Here is a 13,811-nt window from a genome sequence, read left to right on the forward strand (position 1 = left end):
CCATTTCTGGAAAAGGATGTGAGCCTTGATTGACAGGATGCCCCTTTCTTGGCAGCTACTGACCTTTCCTTCTGCCCCTTGAATTGACTTTCTAACCTATGGAATTGCTGACCAGGTATAGCTTTTGGTGGATGAGGTACTTGCTTATTAGCAAGATGTATCAGTCCTGAACATTTTTCTGAATTCACAAATTTCCTTTTCCTGCCGTTTGGAACACCTGCCTCTGCTTTAATGTTTTATCTTCTCATTCTTAAAACCTGATACGTATACACACACACACACACATTTATTCATTTATTTGTAAAATGAATCTTTGATGTAAATGTATACAAATATTTAATAAGTTGTATGCAAATTTATAAATTAATTATAACATGTGTTTTTATATTTATTTTTAAATATACTTTTAATTTTTATAAGTGGATATACTATTATATAATATATTAATATAATTAATATATTATTTGTTAGGGACACCTGGGTGGTTCAGTCAGTTAAGTGTCTGACTTTTTTTTTTACATTTATTTATTTTTGAGAGACAGAGTGAGACAGAGCACGAGTGGGGGAGGGGCAGAGAAAGAAGAAGAGAAAATCCTAAGCAAGATCTCAACTCAGGTCTTGATCTTAGGGTTGTGATATTCAGGCCTGTGTTGGGCTCCACTCTGGGCATGAAGCCTATTTTAAAAAAAAATATATTTGTTACTATTAATTAATAATATGTATTGATATTATGTACATTATGCTAGTATAAAATATGTTAAATATATATATTTAAATCAAATGTTCATTTTTTCTTTGTGGTCTCTGCTTAAGTATCTAGTCAAAGGGGGCACGACAGGGGAAATGATATAACTAAAAAGGACCCGTCGATGCTCTCTCTGATAGGTTTTGAGCACAACTTTAACACCTACGATGACAGCTTCATCACAGACCTCAACACGCCCTATGACTACGAGTCTTTGATGCACTACGAGCCTTTCTCATTTAACAAGAATGAAAGTGCTCCTACCATCACGGCCAAGATCCCTGAGTTTAACACCATCATTGGGCAGCGCCTGGACTTCAGTGCCACTGATTTGGAGAGGCTGAACCGAATGTATAATTGCAGTGAGTACTGCTGGGTCTGAGAAGTAGGTAATCGAACCTCAACAGAGCTTCCTCTGCTCCCCCAGTTTCCCCTATATTTCCCTTCACTATTCTTTCCTGTTCTAGTGAAGGACAGTGGACCAGCCACATAACCTTCACTTATCGCTAGATTAGAAAAAATGGTAACACCTGCCTCACAGGATGGTTATGAAAATCAATTATGTGGTTGTGTTTTGCAAAGTAAAAGTATTGGACCAATGATGTAAGAAGCTGTAATTGTCCAGCTTCTTTAGCATCCTTTTGAATGGTGCATCATTCTGTAAATCTCAAGATAGGGGACAAGCTTGGAAGTATTTTTTATCCTGCAAAATTCTTTACCCAGAGTAGTTGTTCTAGAGCAATCTACTGCTCAGAGATGGGATGTTTTCTAAAATGACTCTACTAGTCTTGAGAGACACATTCTTTAATTCTGTTCAATATGTATGTACAGAAGACTTACTACATACAAAGATCTACTAGGTACCTCCTTCTTGATCTAAAGGAGTTCTTGGTTGGCATTTATAGCAAAGCATGATGACAGGTCTTTTTATCATCTGACTCTGTGAGGTGGGTAGGGCTGCATCTACGTTGGATGTCCTAAGATGTAATAGATGACAGCAGAATTTGCATTTGAGAAAAGTCAAGAAAGTGTGCTGTATCTGAACAATGAGGTCTTTTTAGCACAAGACATCAGGTATTTGAAATAAGAGGACTTAAACTTTAAACCAGGTGACAAAAATATCATTTGCAGCCACAACGCACACCCTTTTGGACCACTGTGCTTTTGAGAAGGCAAACATCTGTGGGATGATTCAGGGGACCAGAGATGATGCTGACTGGGTCCATGAGGACAGTTCTCAGCCTGGACAAGTGGACCACACCTTGGTGGGACAATGCACGGGTGAGTGAAGGCAGAAAGTAGGAACTCTACAGTGGTTCACCAGGTTCAGTTAGGGAATGGCAGCTTACATGTTTTGTCTCAATTGCAATGTTAGTTATCCAACATGGAAACCTGAACAAGCACAAAGACCATTTCTCGTATCTTAATTATTAGCTCAACAAAAAGCATGCAGGTTCTGGGCGTGCAACAGAAAGATGCATTTAGGTCATGACAACACTAATACAGACTTGTGGTTGCTAATACATGATTTTGTCAATAAAGGTCATGTCTCTAGAACAGTGCCCTCCAATTGAAGTATAATACAAGTCACATACATAATGTGAAATTTTCTAGTAGCTACGTAAAAAAGAAACGAGAAATTGTCGCTGGCTACACATTTTATTGAACCCGATATATTCAAAATATTGGCATTTTGACATGCTATCAATATTAAAGTTATTAATAAGCTACTCCACACTTTTGTACCAGGTATTTGAAATCTGGTGTGTATTTTACCCTTGTAGCACATCTCAGTCCGGATTGGTCACAATTCAAGTGCTCAAATACCACGTTTGGTAGCCGCCATATTGGATGGCACAGCTTCAGATCGTTCTTAGGTGTGTTTTGTACAGTGAAAAAGTCATAAAGTCAGACGGACCCAGACAGGAAATCTGGCCCCACCACTTGCTAATTGTAACCACAGAAAGTTGTTTTTGTTGGTGCCTTTTTTTTTAAGTCTTCGCTTTTGTCAGCCTCTCCGAGCATTCCAGGATTTTGACACTTAAGCATGAAGATGGAAGGAAATAATGCATATAAATCCTCCGGCTGCAGACCAGCAGCTGCCCTCTCTACTTTTTTTATATCTTCCCTTTCTGTCCAGAGGTTCCATTCATTTTTTTTTATTTCTACTTTAGCAGCCTTTTAGTTTGTGCCTGTCTTAGAAAAAAATCTCAACCCTATAGATTATAGTCAGTTTCTAAAGACTAGACTGTTACTGCCTGTGGGAGTTGGTTATATTTCCTTCACAGAAGGGACCCGGCTTGTCACTCAGTTGCCAGGCCACTGGGCTCAGAGGTTGTAAACAATTGCCACTCTCCCTCCAGCCTCGGCAAAGGGTGAAAGTCTCTGTCACACATCATATTACTAAACACATAATCTCAAGTGTCCAAAGGGTGATCTAAGTCTGAAGTTCCCTCTAAATTCCCATCAGAGCTTCCCACCCACTCTCTCCCGTGGGCTGGCTGACAGGCCAATGTACAGCTGCAGGCTAAACAGAAGGGTGACCTTCATGTGAGAGGTCCCAGTAACCTAACAGGAACAACATCCCAGCACCTTATAGGAAAGGAAAGAAGAAATATCTAAAAAGTTTTATCAGGTTAGCTTGACAAGCCATTATGCATCTTCCACGGGGGACATTTAATGGGAGTGTATTCCCTCTGCTAGAGGGCACCGGTGGTGGTAAGGTAGATGTATAGACTGAAAGAGCACAAAGGATCCCTTGGGATAGAAGCCACCTCCCATCTGAAACCAGGAGAGATGAATGGGCACCTTCTAGTTAGTGGCAGAGCATGGGCAAGAATTCAGGTGCCCCGATTCCCAAGTCCGAGTTATTGGACTTTCATTTCCTACCCCTCAGTGCACCTGGGTGAAATTCCTCAGCAAGGACCACCTGGAGACCCTCTTAGCCATGTGACCTCTTGTATTTGACCCAAGCACTCAGTAATTCACGACGCAGACAATTCAGGCTAGTAAGGTCAAGTACTCAGAAGAACATGCAAGAAAATATCATATTTCCCGATATAACATTAAAGCCATTATGATATTGTTAAGCTTTGTAGAAAGCTTATTTAACCACTGATGCTTGCTGCCATTGGGGAAGGTACAGTGCCCCATGTATGACGCTGGATGAAGCGGAGAGTCATATTGCCAAAGTACCTAGAACTGTACTAGAAGCTCACTTCGTTTGTACTTTGTGAGATATTTTGAGTGGGATGTTTGGTAAGAAGTTGAATGCTGTGGTACAGCTTGAAGGGCTTCTTTATATGCAAGAATTGTTCTTTGTGGTTGACTTTGATGTGCTGATTTTCCATATGACATATTCCTTGAGCTGCCTGCTTCTTTTGGGGGAGAGAGTTCTGAGGTTTAGGAGTTGGACAAATCCCAGCCTGGTTACAAAGACAGACATTTTGCACCCTCATTTTCAGTGTTCTTTCGAAGCTTTCCTTACAGGCAAGAGAAATCTTCAACTAGTCCCCTTAATATGCCTCGAATGCCCCTTCTTAAGGCACAGTAAGTGTGATTCTTTACCATCAATAATACATCCAATTGCAGGCTAGAAACAGGTGAGACTGAATCTTTATTATCATAAATATTTAAATTCCAGTTTCCAAATATGGGGAGCGCACAGTTTGTTATACAACCAGGAAGTCAGCTCTTTTCCTTGGAATGAATCTCTAATTCAAACAAGAAAGCCAATGAGGAAGATAGAATTCATCTCAGAGATGAATTTCCTTGAAGCCCATGTCTCCTTAAGTCAGAGGTATACATTTCACAGGCTTGGGCATTAGAAGAGGCACTGGGGAGCTGGGGCTTTAGCTGGGGAGTCAGTTCATGGAGACACAAAGGAGACTTACTGACAAGCCATCTTTGTTCATTTTCCCCAGTAGAGTTCTAGCTTGTGTTGCCTAGATGATGACCATTGTTCACTATTTCACTTGGCTGGCATCCAGGGCCCCCTGGGGTGTGGGCAGCTGGAGATGGGTCATTGGGGTGCTCTTGCCACAGGTGCCGGCTACTTCATGCACTTCAGCACCAGATCGGGGGTGGCAGAAGAGGCAGCCCTGCTGGAGTCACGGATTCTTTACCCAAAGAGGAAGCAGCAGTGCCTGCAATTTTTCTATAAAATGACAGGAAGCCCTTCAGATCGACTCGTCATCTGGGTCAAGAGGGATGACAGCACGGGCAACGTTCGCAAGCTGGTCAAGGTGCAGACCTTCCAAGGTACCTAGAGACATTCATGCAGGGGCTGATTTGGCTTAAATCTGGGATCCTGCTCCTTCTTCCCCTTTCCCTTCCCCTTCTGTTGCTCCCTTCCCCCCCACCTCTTTGTTCCTTCTTCTCCTCTTCTTTCTCCTCTCCCTCTTCTTCCTCCCTTTTCCTGCACCTCCCCCCCCCCCCCAACCTGCTCTTCTAAGAGCCCAGCATAATGTCTGGTATGTTTTAACCCCTCAGTGAATATTTTAACCACTCAGAAGTCAGAAATAGCATCAAAAATTTAAGTGAGGCTGAAATACACTTTTGCAAGAGGTCCTAGACCCTCAAGATCCTTTCTGGTTTCTTACGCTGCCCAGCACAGGACCCCGTGTTCTAGAATGACCTCACTTCTTACTCAGTTCTTTATTCAGAATTATTACTTCCAATTCAGTCTCAGGAAAAAAGCAAGTAGACCTAATTTTCACTAGAATGTGAATTATCTGGATAGTAGCAACCCTGATTGTATTATTTGCTTCCTGAAAGAGGATGGATCCCCTACTTGGTGGAATTTCAGATAATATGGAAAACAGAAAAAATTAGGTGTTAGTGGGTGAGTCGGTTCTGCATAGGGGAGATCCAGCTTGTCCTGTATGTGAACATTTAATGTAGAGTCTGTCATATATCTCTCTAGCATCAAGTCATAGGTTGGACCATATGAAGTTGCCATTATTTGACTTGGAGTTTACAAAATGATTGTTTTATATGGTTCAGACTAATATTTAGGTATTCAGTGCAAACATTAGGGGCTGGGGTGCATTTATACCATGAAACCCATGGGGAAACACAGAACCTATGGAATTTAATAATAATGGAAAACAAATTCTGGTTAAGATTTGAGTATGAGGGGTGTCTGGGTGGCTCAGTTGGTTAAGCATCTGACTGTGGCTCAGGTCATGATCTCGCTGTTTGTGGGTTCAAGCCCTGTGTCGGGCTCTGTGCTGACAGTGTGGAGCCTGCCTGGAATTCTCTCTCTCTCCCTCTCTCTCTGCCTTTGCACTCTCTTTCTCTCAAAAATAAATAAACTTAAAAAAAGATTTGAATATGAATGTGAAAATAAATTATAGTGTATCTTTTTACAGTTATTTTCCTTCAGTAGGTATGTGACTTTGGAGAAGTTCCTTAACCAGTTTATAACAGTATCTACCTCATAGGAATGCTATGAGGATTACATTAGATAATTCATATAAATCTCTTGGCCTGGCACCAGATTCATAGTCCGTGCTCAATAAATGTTGGCCACAGTTGTCACCAACCTTATTCTCTGTCTTTAGGAGATTTGGACCAAAATTGGAAAATTGCCCATGTGACACTTAGAGAAGAAACGAAGTTTCGCTACCTTTTCCAGGGCTCAAAAGGTGACCCCCAGAACTCAAATGGGGGAATTTACCTAGATGATATCACCCTGACGGAAACCCCATGCCCCACAGGCGTTTGGACAGTACGGAATTTCTCGCAGGTCCTTCAGAGCACAGTTAAAGGGGACAAGCTCCTGAGTCCTCGATTCTACAATTCAGAGGGATATGGTTTGGGGTTGACTTTGTACCCTCATGGCAGAACAAGCTACAGTCCATCTGGCTACTTAGGAGTTGCTTTTCACCTGTGCAGTGGGGAGAATGATGCTATCCTGGAGTGGCCAGTGGAAAACAGACAGGTGATAATGACAATACTCGACCAGGAACCCGATGCCAGGAATAGAATGTCCTCAAGCATGGTGTTCACTACCTCTAAGTCCCAGACATCTTCAGGTAGGTGCTCTAAGATCTGCCACTCGACCCAAAAGGGCCAACAGATGTGGTTCCCATCTGTGTACAAGAGGTCAACACCTCCTCTCACATTTCCTCTTCGGGTGTATCAACAGCATAGTCATGTGGGAATAGTAAGCTGAAAATGTTCAATGTCATTGTATCTCCCTTCTCTTTTCAGAATTTACTCTTCAAGCATTTATTAAGGACGTGCACTGGGCCAAACTCAGTGCCCTGTACCCAGCATAGAAGCAAATCAGGCAGTTCCTGCTTCGTCTAACTCAGTCTAAATGAGAGGACAGGAACTGCTAATCATTTATCAAATACTCAGAATTTCCTAGCCTCTGTGCCGAACTAATGCACTGACTCCTAAAATATTAGTGATCATCAGCATGTCAATGAAACAAGGTTGTAAGAAATGCACAGACTTTTTAATTTTCAAATGAAGAACCTTAAGCCTTAAAAGGAAGAGGCTATCGCCATCCTGTCTTTCCCTCTTCACTGAGGAAGTGACCTAGTAATGGACAAATGACCATTCAGAGCTCTGGTTCTCTGCCCCTCCCCCTTCCCAATTCTGAGTTTTGATTCTCCTGGAAAGCATAAATAATCTGATTTTTTCCAACTTGTTTTTTTTTTTTCTCTAAGAAAGTTCTATATACTCATTAAAGACAAGTTGGAGAGTGAAGTATAAAGAGGTAATGTGATGTTATGTTACCTATAACTTTGCAGCCAGAAATGACTCCGTCATCTGGGACAGGCCGTCCATTGTGGGATCCTATCATAAGGACTGTGATTGTTTTAGAAGCATCGACTGGGGCTGGAGTAATTTTATCTCCCACGAAATGCTAAAAAGGAAGAGTTTCCTTAAAAATGACGACCTTATAATTTTTGTGGACTTTGAAGGTACTTTTCCTGATTTTCCTGAATAACTAAACCTATGTTCTGGGGCTTCTACTGATTTTACACCGATTTTTAAGCATCTCATGGGGGATAGGGATTGTTTTGAGGACCAGGTTAAAAAAAAAAAAAAAAAAAAGATGTGCTCTAGGAGAGCTATTGCTCAAGGACTCTCATCTTTATTTTAACTGTCCTTGGGAGGAACTAAAACTTCAGTGTCATCTTTTTTTGATAATTTATCAAATATGGCAGTTTGTTGACTTCAGTTTAGTTTGGGTCAGTGTATCTATGCTAGCTTGGTGCTTCTTTTTCAAGCTGGATAAATAAAAATGTGATTGCATTAGTTTGAAAAGAAAAACAGCTAGCATGCGAATCAGCTGGATTCAAAGCCACCTCTCCATGGCACTGAAGGTGATGTCCACGAGGGATAGAGGTGGCCCAGGGAACTTTCTCCAGAAGTGGAAGTTAATTGTAGTCAGATATTAAGTACAGATGTTCCTCACTGTCCTTTGTCTAATTCCTCAAGATATAACCCACCTTCTCCAGACTGAAGTTCAAATTGAAGACACAAGGCTGATTCCCCAAGGCCTCGTTCTCCAGGGCCGGGAGCAGCAGACCTCAGAAGAAGGCACAGGAAAGGGCTTGTTAGAGAAAGCCCTACCCAGCAACCTGGACCAGGGGCAGCCCAGCCGACCGAAGCGGTCAGTGGAGAACACAGGCCCCTTGGAAGACCACAATTGGCCCCAGTACTTCAGAGACCCATGTGACCCAAACCCTTGCCAAAATGAAGGCATCTGTGTGAACGTGAAGGGGATGGCGAGCTGCAGGTAGGCTCCCTGGCCATGTTGGGGGGGGGGGGCAGGCGGTGGGTCAGCAGAGGTGAGCCCAACATTTGCTTCCCCCTGGTAAAAGGTTAGGACAATGACTACATCAGATGGTCAACTGGACGTGGCAGTCCCTGACTCCACAAAGCTGTGCTCTGAATCAGTGGGCCTGTGCTGTCGGGGCACAGAAGGGGTCCTGCCAGGGCAAAGAGGTCCCACATCTCCTATCTCTTGACGTTTATCCCTTCCCCCGCTCTGGGATGTGATCAACAGGGTCTTGAATGTTGTGATTTTGAACTCCACTGCAGCGCTCACAAAAGTTCCAGGGACTTTCTACTCCATGACCTGCCTCAGTGGGACTTAGGGCCAAGCTTATGTTTACTGACTGCCAATGTTGTTAATTATGATTTCTGTTGTCTGTTCTGTTGTACTATTTTTATAGCTATGTTTTTAATAATAGTAATGAGGACATCTGATATTTTTTGACTGCTTGCTCTGGGTCTTGGGGTCTCCTGAGTAGTAAACATACATGCTCTAAATTATTCGTCACATCCACCCTGGGACATAAGGACCCCCCTTATCCCCATTTGGTGCTTAAGGGAGCTGAAGTTTAGAGAGGTTAAATAATTTGTCTAAAATTACCCAGACATCAAATCCTGAAGCTGAGACTTGCATCCAGGTCTGTCTGTCTGCACAGTTCGCTGTATTTAATTGTCCTTTTTATAATGTTTGTTTTTTGCATAAAATATTTCATGAGAGGATATACATGAGGACAGAAGCATCGATTTCATCTGGCGGGATAGTAGCAGAGGTAGCGACCAGTCTGCTCGGCTCAAAATACCTACGTTTCTTCGGAGTTCTTTTCAATCTCCACTTTGTTTCTTCTTCTGTAAACTCTTAGTTTGAAATAATTTTAGATTTACAGGTACATTGCGAAAATACCGCAGAGCTCCCCATTCCCTAATGTTCACACCTTACCTAACCACAGTACAATCAACAAAGCCAAGAAATGAACATTAATGCAACAAAATAGTGTTAACAATAGCATTACACCAAACCACAGACCTTATTCAGATCTCTGCAGTCTTTTCACCAATGTCCTTTTTTGTTCCAGGATCCGGCGTAGAGCCCCACAACATACTTAGTTTCACGTGTCCTTAAGCCTCCTTCAGTCTAGGACAATCCCCCAGTCTTTCCTTCCCTTTCACTACTTTGACAACTTTGAAGAGTACTGGTCAACTATTTTGTAACTTGTTCCTCAATTTGCATGTATCTAATGTTTTGTCATGAGTAGCTTGAGGTTGTACATTTTTGGCAAGAGTCGGGACACCTGATGCCAATGGGCGTTATGACTGGTGCTTCTAACCTTGATCATGTGGCCAAGGGGTGTCCGTTCCTTACTCTGTTGCTAGTATATGTCTTGGGAGAGACATTCAGAGATCATGCAGCATCCTGCTTTCCTAAATTCCTCATCCACTGATGTCAGTGCCCATCGGTGAAACCGCATCAACAATACCTCTGTAATATTCCAATGGTGATTTCTCATTCCCCCCAATCCCTCCGCATTCATTAAGTGACATTCTTCTGTAAAGAATAACTGTCCACTCCTCACCATTCATTTATTCATGCAATTACTTATTTCTATCGCTAGGGACACACAAATGTTGATTTTATTCTATGGGCTATAGTTCCATAATGCCAGTATTTCTTATATTGCTCATATTGTCCCAGCCTTGGCCTTTGGGAGTCCTTCCAGACTGGCTCCTGTGTCCTTTTTGCACACACTCATTTTTCCATGAACACAATTTTACCTTCTGGCACCACAGGATACTCCAGGCTTATCTTTTACTTTCCCTGTCCCAGCCCTGGAACGAACCGCTTTTCCAAAGAGCCCTGGTTCCTTTTATTGGAGAATGTCCTCCTTGTAGAGGGCTCCACAGCCATGGGTCTGCACTGCTTAGCTGATAGGTCCCTGGATGCCAGATTTCCATATTTCCCAACTGGCTTCCTCCTCAGAGTAAAGAAAGCCAGTGGTTTCCACTTGTGTGTCACCCTCTGCTAAACCAAATGATGCCTTTTCCACAAACCTACAGCTTGCGGTATAAGCTCCTCTAAGGTAATGCGAGGGAATTAATTAAACTGTATTTGGAGGGGACTGGGCCAGAAGAAAGATTGAATGAACTTGCTGTTATGCACTGATTTTTAAGAAGCCAACGTCTAGTTTGGAGGAAGATAAAATAGTCCCGGCATTAGTAAAAGCAGTCTGTGACTTCTGATTGTCACATTCCACTCTGTGATTAGGCTTTGTGGTGAGGAGATTGCTTGAAACAAAGGCTAGAATGGCTGCCATGGAAAGGATGAAACATCCCCCTCAATGCCCTGCTTCTGAGGTTAGTTGATCTCTGTACCAAATGACATTAAAAAACAAACAAGCAAACCCAGGGGGTGGCCATTGTGTGCCTACTGCGTACCAAACATGACAATAAGCACAACGTGCTCACGATCTGGCAAATTTCAGGGCAGCCTGGGATACAGGTGACAGGATGCTCACGTTACAGCAACATTCAAATTGATATTGTTGGAAGATCTTAGGCTCCCACCAATGCACTGAGCCAGACTCTTTCTGGAGAATTTCCCCTGTAGCTTATAGTCCGAGCCAGCGTGGACAGCGTATTCTTCAAGTACCCCAAACCTTCCTCCTAAGCCTTGCACGTGGTGGCCAAGAGTCCCCGGTCTGGAGACAGACCTCCGGAAATTAGGCTTTTAAGTGTGAAACACTAACCGTGTGACCTTGAGCAAGTGATTTAACCTTTCCTGCAAGGACAGGATAATAAGAATAAGGATAATAAGACAATAAGGATAATAATAAGGATAATAAGAAGGGCCTGGGAATAACTACCACCTCCTAGGGTTGTTACAAGGTTGTATCGACTCATGCAAAGCCTGGAACGGGGCCAGGCACGTGGAGCCGCTCCGCTGGAGGCTCTGGTGGCTCCCACACTCCTCCCGTGTCCTGTCCCCCTAGGTGCGTCTCCAGCCAAGCCTTCTTTTACACGGGGGACCGCTGTCAGGCCATGCAGGTGCACGGCAGCCTCCTGGGCCTGATGATCGGAGGCACAGCCGGCGTGCTCTTCTTGACCTTCACCATCATCAACATCCTGTCTCAGAAGCCAAGGCAGTGACACGCCTGCTGACAGCAGCCAGATCACAGAAGCACCTTTGCTACTTCAGACCTTCCTTTCTGGGCCTCAGCACAGTTTGGGGCAATTTTTAGCAGCCTTGCTTTGAATAGGCCTCTAGCCTCCGGTGCGGCCATAATGGTTCTTCTGCCCCTGATTCTCACATGGTTCTGTGACCCTACCGTGTGCTCCGAAGGGATCTAGCGTGTCCTGGGACAGCATCCACGACACTTCAGTGTGAATCACTTATTTAATTGGCTGTCTTTCCCGTAGACTGTAAGCTCCATGTGGGCAGGCCCTCATTTATCACGTTAGCTCCAATGCCTGGGGGCACACCTGGCTGGCACATCATGAGGACTCAATAAATACGAATGAATGAAATACTAATGAATGAAGAGCTAAGTTATAGAAACTCTCACTCCTGCTGCAGATAAAATAGATACAGTGATACTTGTATGTCATTTATATTAAAATCAAATACTTATTTTTCATCAGACACCATAGTACTCAATACACAATAGTACATCAGACACAATAGTGTCGTGGGTGAGAGGAACATTCCTCCTTGCAGCAGACTTAATGGCATTTGCTTTCTTCCTCCTCTGATTCTAAAAATAGGTCTTTAATAAATTCAATAAATATTGAGTCGGTACCTTCTGTGTGTCCAGCATTGCATGTAAATTTGTGTGTGTGTGTGCGTGTGTGTGTGTGTGTGTGTGGAGAGGGAAGGTTGTCCAAAGCTCCCTCAGATCTGTTTAAGTTTAAAGTATATTTTATCTACTGTTCATGTATAAAATTACTATATTAATAAACACAAAGTATCTGGTAGAAGAAAGTTAAAATTTTTTTAATGTTTATTTATTTTAGAGACTGAGAGGGAGAGAGAGAGGCTGAGTGAACAGGGAGGGGCAGAGAGAGAGAGAGAGGGAGACACAGAATCCAAAGCAGGCTCCAGGCTCCAAGCTGTCAGCACAGAGCCTGACGTGGGGCTCAAACTCACAAACCACGAGATCATAACTTGAGCTGATCTTGGACGCTTAACTGAGTGGGCCACCTAGGCACCCCAAGAAAGTTTTAAAGAAGTATTTTTAGATGCCCTTTCTTTCTGCAGTTCCTAAGGAGATAAAACTGTCTGGTGCAAGAAAGTTACAAGATAGGTCAAGCCAAAGGAAAGCTGAGATTCCCATCCCCAGTTGGCACAGACACCACAGAGGGCTGGCTCTGGATGTTTAATAAAGGAAAATACATCAAGGAGCCTGAGTGGCCCAGGAGTTAGGGTACCAACTTCCTAAGTACACACTTTATGGCCATTCTGTAAACAAACATGATGGGTTAAGAAGAATCCCTTGAATAGAAAGGTGTGGGGAGAGTACGTAGCAGGTGCAAACAGCACCTCTTGGGAACTGACTCTCCAGTCTGAGTGCGTTGGTGTCCCCGGGGACCTGGTCAAAGCACAGATTGAGGGCACCACTGCCAGAGTTTCTGACTCAGTAAGTCAAAGGTGGGTCTAAGAATCTGCACTTCTAGCACATTCCCAGGTGACATTACTGTTACTGGTCCCTGGACGGCACTCGGAACCGCGGCTCTGATGGAAAACGGGTCCGGACGTCAGATACCTTAGACACATCTAACCAGCCGTGCAGTTTTAGTAAAGTCACGTAAGCTCTGGGTCTTAGTTTCCTCATTTGTCAAACGGAAGTAATAGTGGACCACCTCCTCTCACCCCACTCTAACACATCCCGGGGTGCAGAGTAATAAAGTGGGATCATGGGTCAGAACGTATTTTAGAGTTGAATGCGTGCAGATGTTACCTTTTAGTTTTCAGACCAGATGAGACCCTATCCAGCCACCAGCCTAGACTTCTATCTCCAAAAACCAAATTGAAAATAAACAGCTTCTTCCCTAGGGGCTTTGCAGCCTACGAACCCATACTGCCTTTCCAGCTAGGCCTGGAGGTCGTTCCCCCCACAACCTCCCAGTGTCTCACCTCAGAAGGCAGCTCCGCGGGGCACCTGGGTGGCGCAGGAGGTTAAGCGTCCTACTCTTTATTTCGGCTCAGGTCACGATCTCACCTTTGGTGGGTTTGAGCCCTACACTGCGCTCTGTGCTGACAGAGGGGAGCCTGCTTGGG

At 43.6% G+C, this 13,811-nt stretch overlaps 1 protein-coding gene across 1 annotated transcript in view; it reads left to right on the forward strand.

The window, feature by feature from the left end:
- MEP1A (meprin A subunit alpha) overlaps nucleotides 1–12,225 on the forward strand; it is a 55,419-nt gene extending 43,194 nt beyond the window's left edge. The window contains exons 8-14 of the mRNA XM_042987600.1: nucleotides 886–1,107; nucleotides 1,877–2,026; nucleotides 4,790–5,005; nucleotides 6,310–6,783; nucleotides 7,510–7,683; nucleotides 8,204–8,504; nucleotides 11,527–12,225. Coding sequence (XP_042843534.1) covers nucleotides 886–1,107; nucleotides 1,877–2,026; nucleotides 4,790–5,005; nucleotides 6,310–6,783; nucleotides 7,510–7,683; nucleotides 8,204–8,504; nucleotides 11,527–11,683 — 1,694 coding nt within the window. The 3' untranslated portion in view covers nucleotides 11,684–12,225. The remainder of the gene's footprint in view (nucleotides 1–885; nucleotides 1,108–1,876; nucleotides 2,027–4,789; nucleotides 5,006–6,309; nucleotides 6,784–7,509; nucleotides 7,684–8,203; nucleotides 8,505–11,526) is intronic.
- The last annotated feature ends 1,586 nt before the right edge of the window (nucleotides 12,226–13,811 follow it).

This window comes from Panthera tigris, chromosome B2, assembly GCF_018350195.1.
Source record: "Panthera tigris isolate Pti1 chromosome B2, P.tigris_Pti1_mat1.1, whole genome shotgun sequence".
NCBI lineage: Eukaryota > Metazoa > Chordata > Mammalia > Carnivora > Felidae > Panthera > Panthera tigris.